At 38.2% G+C, this 19,119-nt stretch overlaps 1 protein-coding gene across 2 annotated transcripts; it reads right to left on the bottom strand.

Annotated features, from left to right (window-relative positions):
* Positions 1 to 760: 760 nt before the first annotated feature.
* Positions 761 to 18,535, bottom strand: LOC117292460 (E3 ubiquitin-protein ligase MGRN1-like). Of its 2 annotated transcripts, none has more exons than XM_033774501.1 (14): positions 18,351 to 18,535; positions 14,739 to 14,857; positions 13,309 to 13,406; positions 11,759 to 11,878; positions 9,996 to 10,113; positions 8,995 to 9,222; positions 7,539 to 7,656; positions 6,141 to 6,188; positions 5,876 to 5,955; positions 4,035 to 4,125; positions 3,390 to 3,453; positions 2,564 to 2,744; positions 2,140 to 2,419; positions 761 to 1,124 (listed from the first exon to the last, which is right to left on the bottom strand). In XM_033774501.1, the coding sequence occupies exons 1-14, from the start codon at positions 18,436 to 18,438 to the stop codon at positions 868 to 870; spliced, it is 1,890 nt and encodes a 629-aa protein (XP_033630392.1). In that variant the 5' UTR covers positions 18,439 to 18,535; the 3' UTR covers positions 761 to 867. The 2 variants fall into 2 exon arrangements, with proteins under 2 accessions (XP_033630392.1, XP_033630393.1); XM_033774502.1 differs by having other exon boundaries at positions 761 to 1,121.
* Positions 18,536 to 19,119: the final 584 nt, after the last annotated feature.

The raw sequence follows: 19,119 nt of genomic DNA, 5'->3' as shown, positions 1-19,119 counted from the left end.
TTGTGCTTAGTGCGCCATTTCCATTTCATAGCGCTGCCAACCGTAACCAACACGAAAAGGCATGCTTACCTTCTGGTGCTTGTCGCACCAAGATTTATGACGTAACAATACAAATCCATAGTGAATGCTCCAGATGGACGCCTAATTTTCTCACTAACCTGTGAATTATGTTAACACCTTAGCAAATTTTTCTAGTACAGTAAGCACAAATATTTGCTTACCTACTGTTAAGCTATGAAGCAGAAAATACTGCTCCTCAGTTTTCTCTTCGAGGCAAAAAATTAAGTGGGACACAAGTCACTACAACGTAAAGTTTGGCCAATAACCTTTTTCTGTTAAGCAATATTTTTCTGTGCTTAGCAATTTTGTTGAGCCCTAGTCTGTAACAATATTACCAAGCATGTCTAGTGCCTTTATTGTTGAAAAAAATATTACTCTCATTTTGGAGAACCTTCAACCATTCGTTCATGAATCCCCTTTTCCAGCCAAACCTTTCACAGATTTTTTGCATATGTTGGGATACACCAAGTGGGAATACTGGTTTTCGACAACTACCAAATGTGTCCAGTGTTTTGTTTCCAAAAAATAGTGTCTTTGCTTTCATCTTTGGGGAAGCAAAGCAAAAAAACGTTGAACACCAAGTGGGAATACAGGTGTTCAACAATTACCAAACGCATCCAGTGTTTTGTTTCAGAAAAATTAGTTTTTGCTTTCATTTTTGGAAAGGCAAAGCAAAAAACATTAAAACACCAAGTAGGAATACTGGTTTTCGACAATTACCAAACGTGTCCAGTGTTTTGTTTCAAAAAATGTTGTCTTTGCTTTAATTTTTTTGGAGAAGTAAAGCATTAACATTGAACTCCGACCCTACACCATTCGTTCATGAATCTCTTCTTCCAGCTGAATATTACTGGGTGTGGACAGTAATTGCCTGGTGCTTCCAGTGCTGCTATAGCTAGCCTGGCTATCCCTATTATTGATGGCGCTTGGATTACTCTGTGGGGTACCCGGTAACTCCACGTCCATGATGAAGCTCATGGTGGCGCTGTTGTATGAGAGCTCAGCTGCTTGGGGCTCTTCGGTCTCGTCGTACATGACTGCGGCGAGGTTGTTTTCAAGATCATCTAGAAATTCAAGATAATAATAATAATAATAATAATAATAAAAATAGTAATAATATTTATTTACATGGCCCCATCTTGTATGTTTTCTCTAGCGTGCTTAGCGCTTTTATTACTATGTGTTATGCGCTATACAAGAATGGTTAATTATTATAACTACATAGTATAATAAATAAACTTATATGTTAAAGACTCTGGACACTATTGGTAATTGTCAAAAACCAGTCTTCTCACTTGGTGTATCTCAACATATGCATAAAATATCCAACCTGTGAAAATTTGAGCTCAATTGGTTGTCGAAGTTGCAAGATAAGTATGAAAAAAAAAAAAAAAACCTTGTCACACGAATGTGTGCGTCTTTAGATCGTTGATTTCGAGACCTCAAGTTCTAAATCTGAGGTCTCGAAATCAAATTCGTGGAAAATTACTTCGTTCTCGAAAACTATGTGACTTCAGAGGGAGCTGTTTCTCACAATGTTTTATACCATCATCCTCTCCCCATTACTTGTTACAAAGTAAGGTTTTTATGCTAATAATTATTTTGAGTGATTACCAAAAGTGTCCACTGCCTTTAATTACATTAATTACAATTGACTGAATGATTTTATTCTAAGATTAACATTTAAGCTAGGTAATTAATGCTGTATTCACATAAGAGATGGGTTTTTAGGGTACTTCTGTATGATTTAAAGGAGAAGATAGAATGAATGTGATGGGGGAGATTATTCCAGAGAATAGGAGCAGTAACGCTGCATGACCGGTTTCTGTAGATTTAAATATTTTAGTGAGAAATTACCTCTTTCTCAATAACTACATTACTCCAGAGGGAACCGTTTCTCACAATGTTTTATACAATCAACAGCTCTCCATTGCTCGTTACCAAGTAAGTTTATGCTAACAATTATTTTGAGTAACTACCAATAGTGTACAGTGCCTTAAAACAACATTATACAGTCTCTTCCAGTGTAAATTATTTTGTTTACAAACATCGTTAGAAGAACAATTTACAACAACTCACATCCACCATCATCGATTGCCGTCTCCTGCAGTCCGCTGACCACGAGTCTGTCCACGGTCGACCCCTTTCCCTCGCTGCCGACGGACTTATTGGATTTTACTGATCCTTTCCCTCCTGCCAAGGGGTGCTGATCAGAGGTCATTGACCCCTCGATATCCACACCGTGTGGAGACGCGGTACTGCGACCATTGCTGTCCTCAGCGGATGCGGTGCTGGGTGGGGTCTCTTTCAGTACGAGTGGGGGCATGATCGGCTTAACATCACCCTGCTGGAACAGTTCCTACGTCAAAAGAAAATTAACAACCGTTGGTATTTGTTTGCGGGCAAATCGACTGCAGGGGTTTTTTTTTTCATGTAAAATGTATCGTTTTGGAATATTGTCTGGGAAGTGAGTGTTATTTGAAGCTCCCATCAACAATCTTACCACAACATTGCTGGGTGCAGTGACGGCCTGCGCTTTACTCTTCTTATTGCTCTCCGGTAGAGAGCGGACGCTGCCATTGGCCATTGAGTTCGTCTTGGTCTCACTCTCCTCTCGGAAACCTGTGGAATGATCGTCACCGGAGCGGCTACGCAGAGAGGCTGCTGAGCAAGACCTCGGCTTCCTACAAAGATTAAAAAGGTTTAGCTTCCAATGGTGATATACTGTACATTTGTTATATGTAAAATATTTTTGTATTTAAACAATTTTTGTATAAATTGGCCATGAGTGTAAAAAGAGATAAACTAAACTGTCTATCTTTCCACCCATAGTGCAATATGCTGCCTATCAAACCATGAAAACCGGGGCAAACCCCTTCTCTTTATGATAAGTGCACTAAGTTCTTTTACGTGTATTACACAACAAACAGGACCTACTGTTTCACGTACAATCCAAAGGACGCAGAAATAATAGTCAAGTGTCTTGCTTAAGGACACAAGTGTCAAGACCGGGATTCAAAACCCACACTCTGCTGATAAGAAACACCAGAGCTTGAGTTTGGTGTTATCCCTTTGGCCATGCCACCCCAATATCATGGTTGAATTCATCTACCAGGCATGTGAGACTATCCATGAAAAAAAAAGAGGAAAAGAGAAAATCGGGCAAGAAAAAAAGAGGAAAAGATAATATTCCTATACTTATGTACACAGAATGTGAAGAGAAAAACAACGAGGAAAATCGAAACCCCAAACGAGGAAATCAGCTGAAAAGAGGAAGTCTGACATGCGTGATCTACACAGTACCGAGAGTATGAAGGAATGTCACCTACCTACGGCCTCGACGAGACCTGCCCTCACTTGACGCTGATCCGAGAAGCCGTTCTCCCGCACCGGCTGCAAATATCACAAGGAAAAACAAAGCACACAAGATTAGTGGTTGTAGTGTAGTTTTATGGTTTCTTGTGATCGTTTTTATGAGGTTTCTTTACTGGCACAGTATTGTGGAAAACAAATCTACATGGTACTAAAAAAGATAAATATATATATTTAAAAAATATAGTATGTACAATAACATACAGTACTAGTATATAAATAATGATCAGTTGGCGTAGTCCATGTATTTATTTGTAATTTTTGTATTATTCTTCTTTACTGGCACAACACTACAATAAGAAATATACAGGGTAAAAACATATATATTAATAGGGTAGATGGTCTTAGCTTTCGTCCAAACCGGACCTTCTTCAGAGGCATAAACAAGTACAAATAAAAACATATCCATTTATTAAAATAAAAAAAGGGGGGAAAGGGATTAAGGGAAGGATCAAGAAAAAAGCGGGATAATTATAGCCAATCAAAGTTTCTAATTCAGGACAACTTGGTGGCTATGGACCAAAATAACAGAAAAATTTATTATTAAAAATTTTGAGAATAAACAATTACACGCAGTTGGTAGAAACGCTTATAGCTTTTACCTTCAGCACCCGTCCTGGGTGTGCTTGGACCATTGAGGGCTTCTCCCAATGGAATGGCTTCATAACCAGCAGGGACATTCTCCTGACTTGTCTGAGCAAGGAAAACAAGGGTTTTAATTTAATACAAAGTACACAGTTAATAAGTTATAGTTAAAGTAAAAAATAATGGAAACAATTTATTATCATTACACATTTTTGGTTAAGAAACCATAGATCACATAACCAATTTAAAATATAATCATGATTAGATCTTATTCGTAAATAGCGCATTTCACATCTCAAAGAAATATCAGTGCGCTTTACAAACAAAACATCAGAGCAATCAAATTAACATTAAAAAGCACCAAAAGCACCAATAGGCAAATACCAAACTAATATTAAACCTATTACAAGGCATCAGAAGATAAATGCGATTTGAGTTGTGTCTCGAACTGATTAATACTCTTTGAAAAACGGTTGCAGCTGGATACAGAGTTCAAAAGTGGGGTGGGGGGGGGGGGGGGGGGCGGAGACAACAATGCAGATACTCCAATCACTGTATTATGAAAACCTGAGGAAAAACTGTAAACAAGAGGGGCTTGCTGTGTGAACAACAATCACAAGGGTTTAACACCTACTCTTTCAAAATAAGTGTTCTAGGTTATTCTAAACACACTATGAATCCTAGTACACCAAACCTATGGCTTAATGTCCGATCCGAAGGCCAAAGCAATCATGGTCAAATATTGATCTCAATGACACAAGTACAATGACCGGGACTCAAACCCACACTCTGCTGATCAGAAACACCAGAGCTTGAGTCTGGTGCTCTTAAAGCCATTATACACTTTCGGTACAGAAAAAAAAAAAAAGTTCACAGAGTTTACAGAAGGTAATGGTGAAAGACTTCTCATGAAATATTGTTCCATGAAATGCTTTACTTTTTGAGAGAACATTAAAACAATATCAATTCTCGATAGCGAGAATTACGGATTTATTTTAAACACATGTCATGACACGGCGAAACGCGCGGAAACAAGAGTGGGTTTTCCCGTTATTTTCTCCCGACTCCGATGACCGATTGAGACTAAATTTTCACAGGTTTGTTATTTTATATATAAGTTGTGATACACGAAGTGTGGGACTTGGACAATACTGTTTACTGAAAGTGTATAATGGCTTTAACCGCTAGGCCAAAAAATATCAATATCAACACACACACAATGCCTGACTTTGATTTATTACATGATAGGCTACTATTTAACGTTGATCAATTTCAATTCAATTCAATAAACATTTATTTCATGATAGAAGTTACAAAGAAAAATACAGGTTATTTGGTTATTTTACGATTAAATTATTGTGTAGGTTTGAAGCATTAATGTCACATAAGAAAAACGCAACAAAAACACACATCTTTGGAATATCAAGAACCTATAACTCATTCACTATTTTACGATCATAGCCAACATGTAGGAACAAAGTGAAGCATGGTGCTTTTATGCTTTTCCCAGACAATGATCAGATAGATGTAAAAAGACTGTTAAACCAAAATATCAAAATATATAAAACGTGGATCAGGGCTGTATGCTTCGTTTTTGAAAGGCCAAGGGCACCAAGGCATTTTCTTCTTGGTAAAGGGCACCCTATGATGAAATTGTAAATTTGTACTGGGGCAATTAAAGGGCACCAAGGCAATGACCAGGGGACATGGAGGCAATCGCCTTCGTTGCATCCATGAAGTATCAGGCCTGATGGATACAAACACAAAACAATTTTTTTTAAAGTATACACTCAAATTTATAGTTTGTGGATGCATTTAAGGAGCGCTTAACAATAAGTCTAGAGGCAGTAATACTTACAAGATGGTCATCATCAGTAGGGGTGGGAACGACTGATCCAATCTTCCTCAGAGCCCTGATTTGGAGAAGGGCTCGGAAAGCTACGAAGAAAAGACAAATCATGATCATCAAACATTTTTGGATTTCGGGTGACAAATGCCTTTATGCGATTAAAATATACGGCAAATTTGTTCACTTTGGACAAGACAATCTACTTATTTTTCCAGAATTACCCATTGATTCTAGAGGATATGGGGGGGGGGGGGGGGGTCGGTAGTAAACTTACGTGCACGGCAGATAGGACAGCAACTGGCTTGATAGCGCAGAGAATCAGCTGAAATGAAACAAAAATCACTCATTGAAATACCAGGTTCCCAATTGCCGTTTGTCGAAAAGACAAAACAGTATTAGGCACATCAAGACTTTGTACTGTTTTTTCTTTTTCATTGTACAACTCAGAAACCAAAAAGCAGCTGGCTCCATAGTGCAGTTGAAACACAATGAAAACCTGTCGTTGAAAAACCAAGTACTCATTCACTGTTTACAGGAAGGACAAAAACCGTAAGGAACAGCAAGACTTTGTCCCTTTTGTTTTATTTCTTATTTATTTTTATTTTTCTGAGAAACCAAAACCAAGGAAAATAAAAGTATTTTCCCTGCCCTGTTCAAGGAGTAAGGGACACAATGTTAACCCTTTAGAGACCATAGCAGCCAAAACGGTTTGTACCAAAATGCCCATAGCAGCCACAAACAGCCACAAGGTTTAACCTACTTCCATTCACATAATATTAACAATAATAAACACCTTTTATAAAGTGCTTTATGAATCAATAGCTAAATACCCGACCAATTAAAATATAGGACTAATACTATTTAAAGACAGTGGACACTATTGGTAATTGTCAAAGACTAGTCTTCACAGTTGGTGTATCTCAACATATGCATAAAATAGTAAACCTGTGAAAATTTGGGCTCAATCAGTCGTCGAAGTTGCGAGATAATAATGAAAGAAAAAAACACCCTTGTCACACGAAGTTGTGTGCTTTCAGATGCTTGATTTCGAGACCTCAAATTCTAAATCTGAGGTCTCGAAATCAAATTCGTGAAAAATTACTTCTTTCTCGAAAACTACATTACTTCAGAGGGGGCCGTTTCTCACAATGTTTTATACTATCAACCTCTCCTCATTACTCGTAATCAAGAAAGGTTTTATGATGATAATTATTTTGAGTAATTACCAATAGTGTCCACTGCCTTTAAATGTAAAATATTCTACAGAAAAGCTTCTACAATATACACATAAAAATTTAAAACATTCGAAACAACAAACCTATACATAAACATATTACAAATGTATTATTAACAATATAATAAAAGATCAAGCCCTTCAACATTCATTGAATCAGGAGTATTATTATAACCAATAAAGAGGTCAAAGTAAAGTTCACGCTCGGATATCAAATTGTCCAATGTAGTATGGTAACATAGTATACCAACTTCGAAACACAAAACTAACTTTTTCTGTTTCATGTTATTTCTGATGATATTTTTACTGACAAAATTTGATTGAATAAATGAATGATACTAGTAATGTCTAGTTGTTTTGTGATGATTAAACAAAAATAAGTGGTCTCTAAATGGTGAAAGTGAAGGAGTTTTTGAAGTAAGAGATTAATCAGCTCACCACATGTGCTACAGAGACACAGATGCCTGCAGGGTAGGATGAGGGTATCTCGGGCATCAGACATACAGATGACACAATCCGAGCCAACATCGTCAGCAAACTCATCTTCCTCGACAGTCTACAATAAATAATAATCATAATAATACTTTAAAAAACAGCATTTATATTGCGCATTCTGGATCACAGCTCCCTTGATGCACTACAATTTAAAAAGGCTATAATAATGTACAAAGAAACACTACAGAAAAAAAATAAAAGGTAAGTTGTATACAAATATTAAAATGTACATGAAAACTTACTTAAAGGCAGTGGACACTATTGGTAATTACTCAAAATAATTATTAGCACAAAACCTTTGTTGGTGACGAGTAATGGGGAGAGGTTGATGGTATAAAACATTGTGAGAAACGGCACCCTCTGAAGTGCCATAGTTTTTGAGAAAGAAGTAATTTTCCACAAATTTGATTTCGAGACCTCAGATTTAGAACTTGAGGTCTCGAAATCAACCATCTAAACGCACACAACTTCGTATAAAAAGGGTGTTTTTTTCTTTCATTACTATCTCGCAAGTTCGATGACCGATTGAGCTCAAATTTTCACAGGTTTGTTATTTGATGCATATGTTGAGATACTAACTCACTGTGAAGGCTAGTCTTTGACAATTACCAACAGTCCAAAATCCTGACAATAAAAATACAAAAACTTATTTCAAAATCTGACCAGAAAAGTGTTAGGGTAAGAAATTTATAATAAATACACTAGAAACTTGGTTAATAAACACCCCAGTAATGAGCTAAACACAAATAGGGAATTTCTATTCACACAATAACATGAATTAATATACAAGTATAGAAATATAAGTATGAATATTACTACAAGGTTACCCCCTTCAAAATTCATAAGGATGTAGGTTTGGGTATCAACCACTGTAGGAGCCTGGTTGGTGGAGCAGAATGCAATATCTTCACAACTTTTTACGAAGCAATTATGAGTAAGTACCTTGCTCAAGGGCACAAGTGCCATGACCAGGTTTCGAACCCACACTCTGCTGCTGACAACACCAAAGCTTGGGTCCGTTGGCCTAGAACTCTGTTGTGGCTGAGTGGATAAGAGCACCAAACTCAAGCTCTTGTGATTCTGTTCGGCAGAGTGTGGGTCCGAGAGTCGTGACACTTGTGTCCCTGAGCAAGACACCTAACTGTAATTGCTTCTCTCCACCTAGGGGTAAATGGGTACCTGTGAGGGCAGAGATGGTTCTTGTGATGGATTTAGCCGAGTAACGCATATTTGTTACACTGGGCTGTATACTCCCCAGGGAGCTGAGATGGTTGAAGGAATGACTTGCGGCACAGTGACTAGGGGTATTAATGTTGGAAGCACTTTGAGACACCCTTCATGTGCGAAAGCGCTACAAAAACTTATTATTATTTTGATTATTAATACTATTATATCTAACCTTAGCATCCCCTGTTGCCTTATTCTCAATGCCAAATATCTCTTGCAGCATGTAGTACACACCATCCACCATCTGTTTCTGCTTGAGGGGCTTGATGGTAAACGTTGTCTCCATGTTCTGCTCCAGGGTAGCAAAGAGGGCGTGGCTGTGTCCAGCGTGCTCATCTCCTTCCTCAACGATGCAGTGGATGACGATTGGAATGACATCCTTACCCGCAGTGTACACAAACTAGAGGAAAGAGGATCGAGTCAGATCAAAAAGTGGATTTACGCTATTGGTAGAATCATTAAAGCCCGGTTCATACTTCAAGCGAATACAAATTTTAGTGTCCCAAATTCGCAACGAATAATCCACAACAGTGGAGCTTTGATCAACTTCTGCGAAGCATTCGCTGCGAAATCTGAGATGTGACGTCAACATTCGCTTCGCATTCACAAGTATGAACCGGGCTTCTGTCACATGCATGCCCACAACTCACTGGCTCAGACTGGTCACTTCTTACAGGACCCAATTTCATAAAGCTGTCAAGCAGGAAATACTGCTTAGCAAATTTGTTTGGGGTGATGTTTGGCAACTATTGGTCGTCTGCATGCATCAGCTTGCATTTGTTTTATATGTTCGTATGTACACAAGATTTGACTGCGAAATCTCGAGGTGAAATGAATGCGAGGTTAAAGGTGATTATGAACGGGATTGATGTAGGGTCAAGGCCGACCTGTGGCGTAATTTACGAGCCTAGAAATGTGACGTCAGATGTTCAGGGTTGGAAAGTTGTAGAGGGTTCACTGTACAGAGCCCAATTTCATTAAGCCTGGAAGCACACAAAAAGAGTTGCTTAACAGAAACAGTTTACCAGCCAAAATTACGCTAGGTTTACATTGTTGTGACTGGCTGATGCCCCACTAAAATTTGGCTTAGCAAACACTTTTGTCAAGCAGTGTGTTCTGCTAAACAGCTTTATGAAATTGGTACTGGATGGGATTAAAGGTGAGTGAGTTTACCTCGTCCTCATCAAACACAGAGGGGTCAAAGGTGAACGCCGGCTGGTAGAATGTCTGACTGGAACCTCGCTCATAATGGAATGTTTCAGATCTCAGTGAGGGATCTCGGGCAGTGTATCTGAAAAGTAGATATAAGACATTAATATTAAAAAGAGTAACTATAATTATAAATATCAATAGTAAACTTGCGGGTACAACCATGTGTAAAATCTCTTTTGCGGGGGTGTTGGCTCTGAAAAGAGCCCGATGGTCTCGACATTTCAAACAGTATACTCTGCTCGTCTTCAGGAGAATGCTGGATAACTGGTGGTGTTTGAGCTTAATAATAACAATCTAAATAGATGTTGAAGGCATTGTTAACTTTTTTTTATTACCGCACGACTGTTTTAATCCTATATAAATGTAGTTTACAAGTATACAATGAAACTAACGTGTGAAAATTTCATTTCAAAAGGTGGAAACGCTTGTGAGACATCGCCGAGTGAATATGTCCACGCAGAAAGAATCATCCCTAAACGAAGACACAGTCTGAGAACAATTACCGGTAACGCTTTTTATATTCAAATTTTGAGGGACAAAAAGTGTATCTTTGCCCTTAACTGTAGTACATCGAAGTGAAATACTTCTCAAAATAAAATATTCAATCCAAACCTGCTGTACGTATTACATAGTAAGATTTAATTCCATTAGTCTTCAGAGTCATTACCAAATGTATAAAGACCATTTTATATTTTTATCCGCGGGATAAACAATATTGTTTGGTCACACCCTTACACCAATGTGTGTCAGCACTGAACACTCAATACTTTCCCAGAGTTCTGTAAAATAAAATCCCAGGAATTTTACTCAGGTGAGATTCAAAACCAAGACCTTTGCTTCTTTATCATTTGTACGTAAAGGGGGCACCATACATTTAAAATATCATTACTACATGTATTATCAAGCCTGTATTCTTCAATTGTTAAAGGGCAATGGCACCAAGGCATGTTCTCCTTGGTAAAGGGCCACTCTATCAGGAGTTTTAATTTCTATACAGCATTTCAAAGGCACCAAGGCAATGACCACGGGGCATCAAGGCAATGGTTGAATTTTAATCTAATCAAAATGTTTTTTTGCTCTTTTGAATGTTTTTCTGTCACAAATTTGTTGCCTGGGTGTTTATATTTTTGATATGTCCTTTTTTTTTTTTTTTAATATATGTAATATTTTTAGTAATAATTTTTGTATATCGTTTATTTCGGCTTTTACCCACTGTATTGCAGTATTTAAATAAACCATGAATACAAATAAAAATCGCCTTTGTTGCCTTTGTGAAGTATCAGGCCTGTATTATTAAAGGCAGTGGACACTATTGGTAATTACTCAAACAATTATTAGCATAAAACCTTACTTGGTAAAGAGTAATGGGGAGAGGTTGGTAGTATAAAACATTGTGAGAAACAGCTCCCTCTGAAGTGACATAGTTTTCGAGAAAGAAATAATTTTTAAAGAATTTGATTTCGATACCTCAGAATTAGATTTTGAGGTCTCAAAATCAAGCATCTGAAAGCACACAACTTCGTAAGACAAGGTTGTTTTTTCTTTCATTAATACCTCGTAACCTCAGCGACCAATTGAGCTCAAATTTCCACAGGTTTGTTATTTTATGCGCATATGTTGAGATACACCAAGTGAGAAGACTGGTCTTTGACAATTACCAATAGTGTCGAGTGTCTCTAAGGAAGGGTGTCTATAGTAATCTAATGATTATAGTTTTTACTCACACTGCATGGTTGCTCTCTATCTCCTCACGAGCAAAGAAGTGTACAGTGATCGCTGTTCTTGCCTCAGCATCAAATATAAACTCTATGGAGTATTGGTTATCATCTCCTTCCTCCCCGTCTCTGTAAAATAAATGCAGTCATATAATTAATAATAATTTGGGAGGCGAATCATCCTTACTGGCAGCTGAGAGTTGAACTGGGAAGGACGCGATGACAACGTGTTTTGAGAAGCAGCCAGCCACATCAACCCATTTTGACTACAGAGCCTAGCCAGAGATCGAAAGTGTCTGATTTTTCACGAGGGAGAAAAACCGGATGGTCTGGAAAACCCTTGTGGCACAGCAAAGAACCGATGCACAACTCAGCACAAACCAACCATTATGAATAATACAGTTATGTCCAATGTTGTAGCCACGGTGGGCGGTGCTGGGTGGGCCTGCCCAGAACTTAGCCATTTTCTCCAGCACTCTGAGCAAAATACATTGTGCCGCCCAGCACAAATTTTCCCCCCCAAAAAATCATAATATTGTCTACTATGTACACTATTGATCTGAGAAACAGCTAATGATAAGGAGCATCTGATGTCACAGAGAAAGAACACAGTCAAAAGGATGATTAACTTAAGCGCATGGCCCCATTGCATAAACAGTTTGGAAACTTGGCATCATGCCTGAAGCTTGCACTTCAGAAATAATGGCCCCATTATTAAACATGAATTATTTTGTTGGTCAGCTCGCCCTTGGTGGACAAAGTTGGATTTATAGCCCACCACTACAATTGGTCTACATGTAGCTACAACCCTGGTAATAATAATCATAAATATTAGTGGCTTCAGAATAGCGCTCATATCCGTCACTCAGTGACGCTCAAGGTGCTTTAACATAGAGTATTTTCCCGCAAGGTGTGTGGGACAATATTTGAATTATGAGACCTACTTTTTTTTACATTTAGAAGCACCATGTTATGGTTTACAAGGTACTGTGACGCAATATGCAGCCTATCAAAACAGAAACACAGGGCAAACCCCTTCTCTTTTCGTGCACTGGGGCTTTTACATGCATCACACAACAAACACGACCAACGGCTTTATTCCCATACGTGGGCAAAGCATCATGGTTAAGTGTCTTGCTGAAAGACACAAGTGTAATGACCGGGACTCAAACCTACACTCTGCTTATCAAAAACACCAGAGCTTGAGTCATAGAGCAACGAATCCCATCTCATTCTTCCTGATCTTTTGATAAAAGTATAACTGTATTTAGTTGAGGATGACTGGGTAAAAACATGATTCATTTTAAAGTGGACTGCGTCAAAATACATCAGTTTTGTCACACGACCAATTGGTGCTTGAGGGTTTTCAACAGGTAGTCACTTCAGGGTCCAGTTCCATGTAAAGCACAGAAAAGTATTTTGTAACAGAAACAGGTTACCAGACAAAATTACATTCAGTTTACGTCGCTGTGACTGGTGCCCCACTCAATTTTTGCGTAGCCAATCAGACTGCGTTTCAGTTGTTCCCTTTCAGGGGTTAGTGACAAGAGTTTTCTTACCTAACTGTCTTGACTAGTTTCAAAGAATCTTTCCTGATGTTCACCAGACTTTTCAGGGTCTTGGTTGGCTCATTCGGCTGGAGTGACGTGTACTGGAACTATTTGATGGCGGGAAAACAAAAAAGAACAATTTAATAGTCAAACCATCTATTACAATGTAATCCAGGGCTCGAATGTTACACTAGACCACAGGCTTCAGGCCAATAGTTTCGGAGTCAAGCCTGTAAACTCATCACTGGACAAGTCCAGTAGTCGTGTGTTTTTTAATTGAATATTCATAAATACCTAAGACAGTGGGCATGAACGAATGATATAACACCAGTAAAAGTGTTGAAACATGGGTGTGACACGCAAGCTTGCACCCGTGCTTATAAGTCAGTTTCTTCATTCCTATTGGTTGAGAGCAACGGCTGAAACAGTTGTGCCACATCGCGATACGCCCACAGCAATCTCCTTATATAAAGAGTTGTTTACCTGAGGGCCTTACAATTTCATAGCAGGAGGGGTGTTGTGTTGAAAGAAATAATTGAACAATTATTTTACCAAAAAGGTATTTATGAATGGGAATCAAAGTGTTGAACTGTTTTTCAACTAGTGGTTTAACCCCGCCGAAGCCTGGTTCTTGATAATTTACCTTGACTTCGTCTCGGTAAAATTATCAAAAACCAGGCCTCGACGGGTTTAAACCACTAGTTGAAAACCTCTTCAACACACTTTGATTCCCTTTAATAGAACCTCTTTGTAATATCTTTAAAAAAACAAGTTGTGTTCAAATGTATCGTATCCCAATACAGACAAAGAGATAAACCTTCTCTTATACTGTATGCTTGTTCAAATAAAAATAATAAGCATGTTGAACTTTTCTGGCTCTGTAAAAGGGTCTGTGTACTTTTTATACGAAACACAAGTTTACAAGTTTACATAAAACTTACACCACACTTCGAAGATAATGATGGTAGAAAGCTTCTCTTAAAATATTACTTGCTAAGGTGTTGTATTGTAGTTTTTGAGAAATGAGTAAAACAAATTTCGTCTCAGGTGAGAGGAAAATTATGTTAGCATGTAAATCAGAATTACGCGACTCTCCTGAAAACATTCACTCTGTGATTTTCACTTTTTTTCTAATAATCTTGACGCCTAGGCCTAATGAAGCTGAAACTTCTATCTGATAAATTATATTTTAAACATCTTCATTCACAGTGGGTAGGGATTCATGTCATGGCCAAAACATACAAAAAGGTATCAAACCCTTTCAAACAACTCTAGGCCCCAAAACATTTTGAGCAGCAAGCATTTGGTCTTATGGATTTTCCCTTAGATTCAAGGCATGTAAACACGTGCATTTTCACTGTTGGGATTTGTTTAACTTCAATTCTAACAAAAAAATCCACACAATCAGACAAAGTGAGAGATTTGGAAGTTTTGCTTACGTGTGCTGGTCTTGAGCATAGATAGTTCAGATCAGAGTTCTCACCAAAGAGATACGCTTCTGGTTGTGGTGTGTCGAATCGCTGTCCACCCATACTGAAATAACTGCCAAAATAGCATCCTAGGAAACAAGAAATGAGAAAAGGTCAGTTTTAACCCAGGTAGTAGTTAACAACTACCTGAAAGAAAGAAAGACATTGCCATCGAGATTGCAGCAATTTTGACCTTTGTCTTTCAAAAATTCCTGGTCACAGGCACTTTACCAACTGACTGGCGTGTTGCAAACATCTCGCCTATCTTCAAGAAGGGGGATAAGAGTATACCATCCAACTATTGTCCTAAGTTGATTACTTCCATCTGTTGTAAGCTCCTAGAGCCTTCGTCTTTAGCAACATCATGGCCCACTTCAACAATCACGACATCATTGTTGATGCTTAGCATGGCTTTCGTTGAGGGCGTTCTTGCGAAACCCAACTAATCATAACAGCAGATGACTTGGCGAAATCCATCGATATAAATCATGAGCAGGTGGATGCGATTGTGCTTGACTTTTCCAAAGCCTTTGACCAAGTGCCCTATCAACGCCTTATCTGTAAACTTGATCACTACGGAGTTTTGGGACCTCTGCTTTCATGGACTCAAAACTTTTTGCCACAGCGCTTCCAACGTGTTGTCATGGTTGCCACAGATGGCCAGTCTTCAGACTGGGTCCCAGTAATATCTGGGGTTCCACAGGGAACTGTTCTAGGGCCACTCATCTTCCCCATACATGTATTTATCAATGACTTGCAAACCGGGATTACCTCTAAACTACGTCTGTTTGCAGATGACTGCCTAATTTGTAGATCCAGCTCATGCATCAATGACAGTGACATCATACAGCAGGATCTCAACCGTCTTCATCAATGGTCAGTTGACTGGCAGATGCAGTTCAACATTAAAAGATGCCACATCATGAAGTTTACCCATCGACGCAAGATTACAAATACCCAATACCAACTGGGAGGCGACTGTCTATCTTCTGTCTCAGAATACCCTTATCTAGAAAAAATCCAACGTGTGCAGCCATGTTTGTCCTCCATAAGTACCACCAAACGGACAGTGTATCCAAAATGTTTCAAGATCTACAATGGAAAACCTTAGAATGGAGACAACAAACTGCAAGCCTAAGCCTACTCAAGAAAATCCACTATATAAAATATAATAACATTATTCTTGACTCAATAAAAACTGGTACAGTTTTCAGACATTTCACTAAAAAGGAATCCTCCTTACTAGTTTGATTGAATTTTTTCCAGGATTTTAATAAATGTCAGTTCTTCAACACTTACTGTTGCCTAACCTACCCATCAAGGGGGCAAAACAATAAACAGACTTAGGAAAGTTGAGATCATGCCTAAAATATCCTAGGAGGAGAAACACAGTCAATATACATGATAGTTAAGGAAATGCCCAAACCATCCTAAGAGGAAAAACACAGTTAACATGTCTTTATTGTTCATAGAATGGTTGGGGAAATGCATAAACCATCCTAGAAAAAAAAACAGTTAACATGTATTTTTCTTCCTATGATGGTTGAGGCATTTCCTTAACCATCCTAGGAATAAAAAACACAGTTAACATGTTTTTTATTTATTCCCAGGATGGTTGAGGAAATGCCTCAACCATCCTAGGAAGAAAAACAGAAGTTAACATGTATTTTTTATTCCTAGGATAGTTAAGACAATGCCTCAACTACCCTAGGAAGAAAACATAAGTCAACATGTATTTTGTATTCCTAGAATAGTTAAGGAAATGCCTCAGCCATCCTATGAGGAAAGCACAGTTGCCATGTATGTGTTTTTTTGTTTCCAGGACAGTAAAGGATACATGTATGCCTCAACTACATGCTATAAAAAGGACTTTAAAGTTTTTAAAATCCTAGTTTACCTGAGCAAGTAATATTGGATTATTATCTGTAAACAGCGTAAGTTTAAATACTTTACTGAGCAATTATCTCTTTTCTCAAATCCTTTGTGACTTCAGAGGGAGTCTTTTCTCACAATGTGTTAGACCATCAACAGCTCTCCTTTGCTCATTACCAGGTAACTTGTTATACTTGAACTATATATTTTAATAGCTTCGTAAGCCTAGCCTCTGGAGTGTGGGGACATCGGTAAAAGAAAAAAAAATGTTTTAAAAAATGTTTTAAAACAGTCAAGCTGTCCCCGTCCGCTCATCAAGTGAATTGATTGTAGTTGTATTTTGATGTCCATTTTGAAGCACTCTGCACTCTGAAGCACAGACATGCTGTTAAAGCCATGTCCCCTCTTAACCACATGTCATGGGGGATTGGACGGCAAAGTCTTCTCTGCTTACTGTGCAAACGCTGAATTTAATTTCTGCATTACATGCAGCTGTGTAAGCGAAGAATGCCTATTAATGAAGAGTAAATGCACCAGCAAAAATACCATGCTAACCCGTGAAATCCATACAAACATACATACATATCAGCATTTATATCAGGCACCTTTTTCCTAAGGTTACAAAGCAACAGAAAAACAACACAAAGTCTAAACTCAAGATGTTCCAATGTGTAAAACCGCGGAATTCCCTGCTTCTTCTGTAACTGCTGATTCTTTGATAAAGGAACCCGTGACTTGGATCGAACGAGTTGGTCTTTGAAAAGCATTTGAAACCATTTGTTATGAAATGCATATATGGTTAGAAAGATATTTTAAAAGTGGACTATAATGATACAAAATGGTTTAGTCCAACTCGGTCGTGGTACGGCAGTTCGGCGAGTAGGCTGGTGTACAACGCTTGGACTTGGTGATTGAGTGACCAAAAATATAAAGCGTTGAGCTTATTGAGAAGTCAAAAAACGTGCGATGCAGCAGAAAAACAACAGTGAGTACCGCGCAGAAAATTGCATTTTTTTACAATGTTTTTAATTTCACTCAACAAAAAGGAAATACAAGCATTATGAACAGAATGTATATCGAGTATGTGGGGAAAGTTTTGGTAGTGTAGTACAAAAGAAACTTCAGTTATTGCAAACTTTCACCTATCAACGCTGATTTGCAAAACGTATAGCGTTAAGGAGGCCCAAAATATTAGACCCCTGTTATTATTAAGGCTCACAGGGGAGCCTTCCTTATTATAGTTTCTAGAAGTAGGGAAAACCCACCCTTGTTTCCGCATGTTTCGCCGTGTCATGACATGTGTTTTGAATAAATCCGTAATTCTCGATAATTTTAATGTTTTCTCAAAAAGTAAAGCATTTCATGGAATAATATTTCAAGAGAAGTCTTTTCACCACATTACCTTCTGTAAACCCCCTGACCCCGTGTGTACATACATGGTGTTAGTTATTTGTAAACCCGTGAAGTTATTTGTAAACCCGTGAACTTTTTTCCTTCTTTCTGTTCCGAAAGTGTCCATGGCTAAATAAGCATGAAAAAGTGGTGGTGCCATACGGAAACATTTCCGTTTAGGAAAAAAGAAAGGAAAGAAGAAATGATGTGTCACGTCGTTGGTTTAATCGTTGTTTCACAATTTACAACGTAATCGGACGACGTTTCCGGAGTCTTCCTGAAATTGAAAAAGAAAATGTTTTACCAAAGAAGATTTACCTGTCTTTGGAGGGTATCTGTAAGCAGATGACGCATTAATGTCGAGTTCCTGGACATTGGATCGCTGGATACTTGTCAACCCTCCCATTCTGAAGTCACTTTGTCACCACTTGGACCACGAAATGGGGTTTAAATTCGTTTAATTTGTGACATTAGTTTTGTCGTCGCTCAAAGTGAAAAATAAACAAAATGGCGCATGACCAAACTCATGAAACAGTCGTCCGTCTAGTGGACTAGCTTTGCGTTCTTCGCGTGAGAGGGCGCACTTGAACAGCTCTGTTATCTTGTTCTTGCCTGCCTGCAGCGAAAGCTCATCATCAGCGGCCGCGGGTTTAAAAGTGTCCCAAAATAATGAAACACAGAAATTACCATCATTTCAGAAAAATAATTTCTACATGCAACATGTTTGAACCTATGTCAAAACTTAACAGGACTTAGTGGTCTAATTTGACAGGAAAGCTGAAGATAAATATTTCGCAATTAAATTGAAACTTTGCAACTAAATTATAGTTACTTTTTAAATGGATAATATTACGCACTAAAGGCCTACGTGGGTTTTTGTTGGTCTTAAAAACCTATTATTAGGTGATTTGTCGCAAAAACAAGCATGAGATCGTAAATTGTAATATAATAATTGGTAAGAACTTTGGAATTCCGATCGAATTCAAGTATTAAAGCAGTTGTTTGTGTGCGTGGTGGTTTTAAATTTTTAATCACAAACAGCTCAACAGGTTATATCCTCCGGCGTGATTTTGTTCGTTCGTCACCC

Source organism: Asterias rubens, chromosome 7, assembly GCF_902459465.1.
Source record: "Asterias rubens chromosome 7, eAstRub1.3, whole genome shotgun sequence".
In the NCBI taxonomy this organism is placed as follows: Eukaryota; Metazoa; Echinodermata; class Asteroidea; order Forcipulatida; family Asteriidae; genus Asterias; species Asterias rubens.
The sequence above is the reverse complement of the archived record's forward strand: the minus strand, read 5'-3'. Positions and strand labels throughout refer to the sequence as shown.

Coding starts and splice junctions, on each gene's coding strand:
- LOC117292460 (XM_033774501.1), bottom strand. CDS start 18,438: ATGGGAGGGTTGACAAGTATCCAGCGATCCAATGTCCAGGAACTCGAC. Junction 5,956..6,140: donor CTGTCCTATCTGCCGTGCAC/GTAAGTTTACTA, acceptor TTTTCTTCGTAG/CTTTCCGAGCCCTTCTCCAA. Junction 2,420..2,563: donor CTGCACCCAGCAATGTTGTG/GTAAGATTGTTG, acceptor CTTTTGACGTAG/GAACTGTTCCAGCAGGGTGA.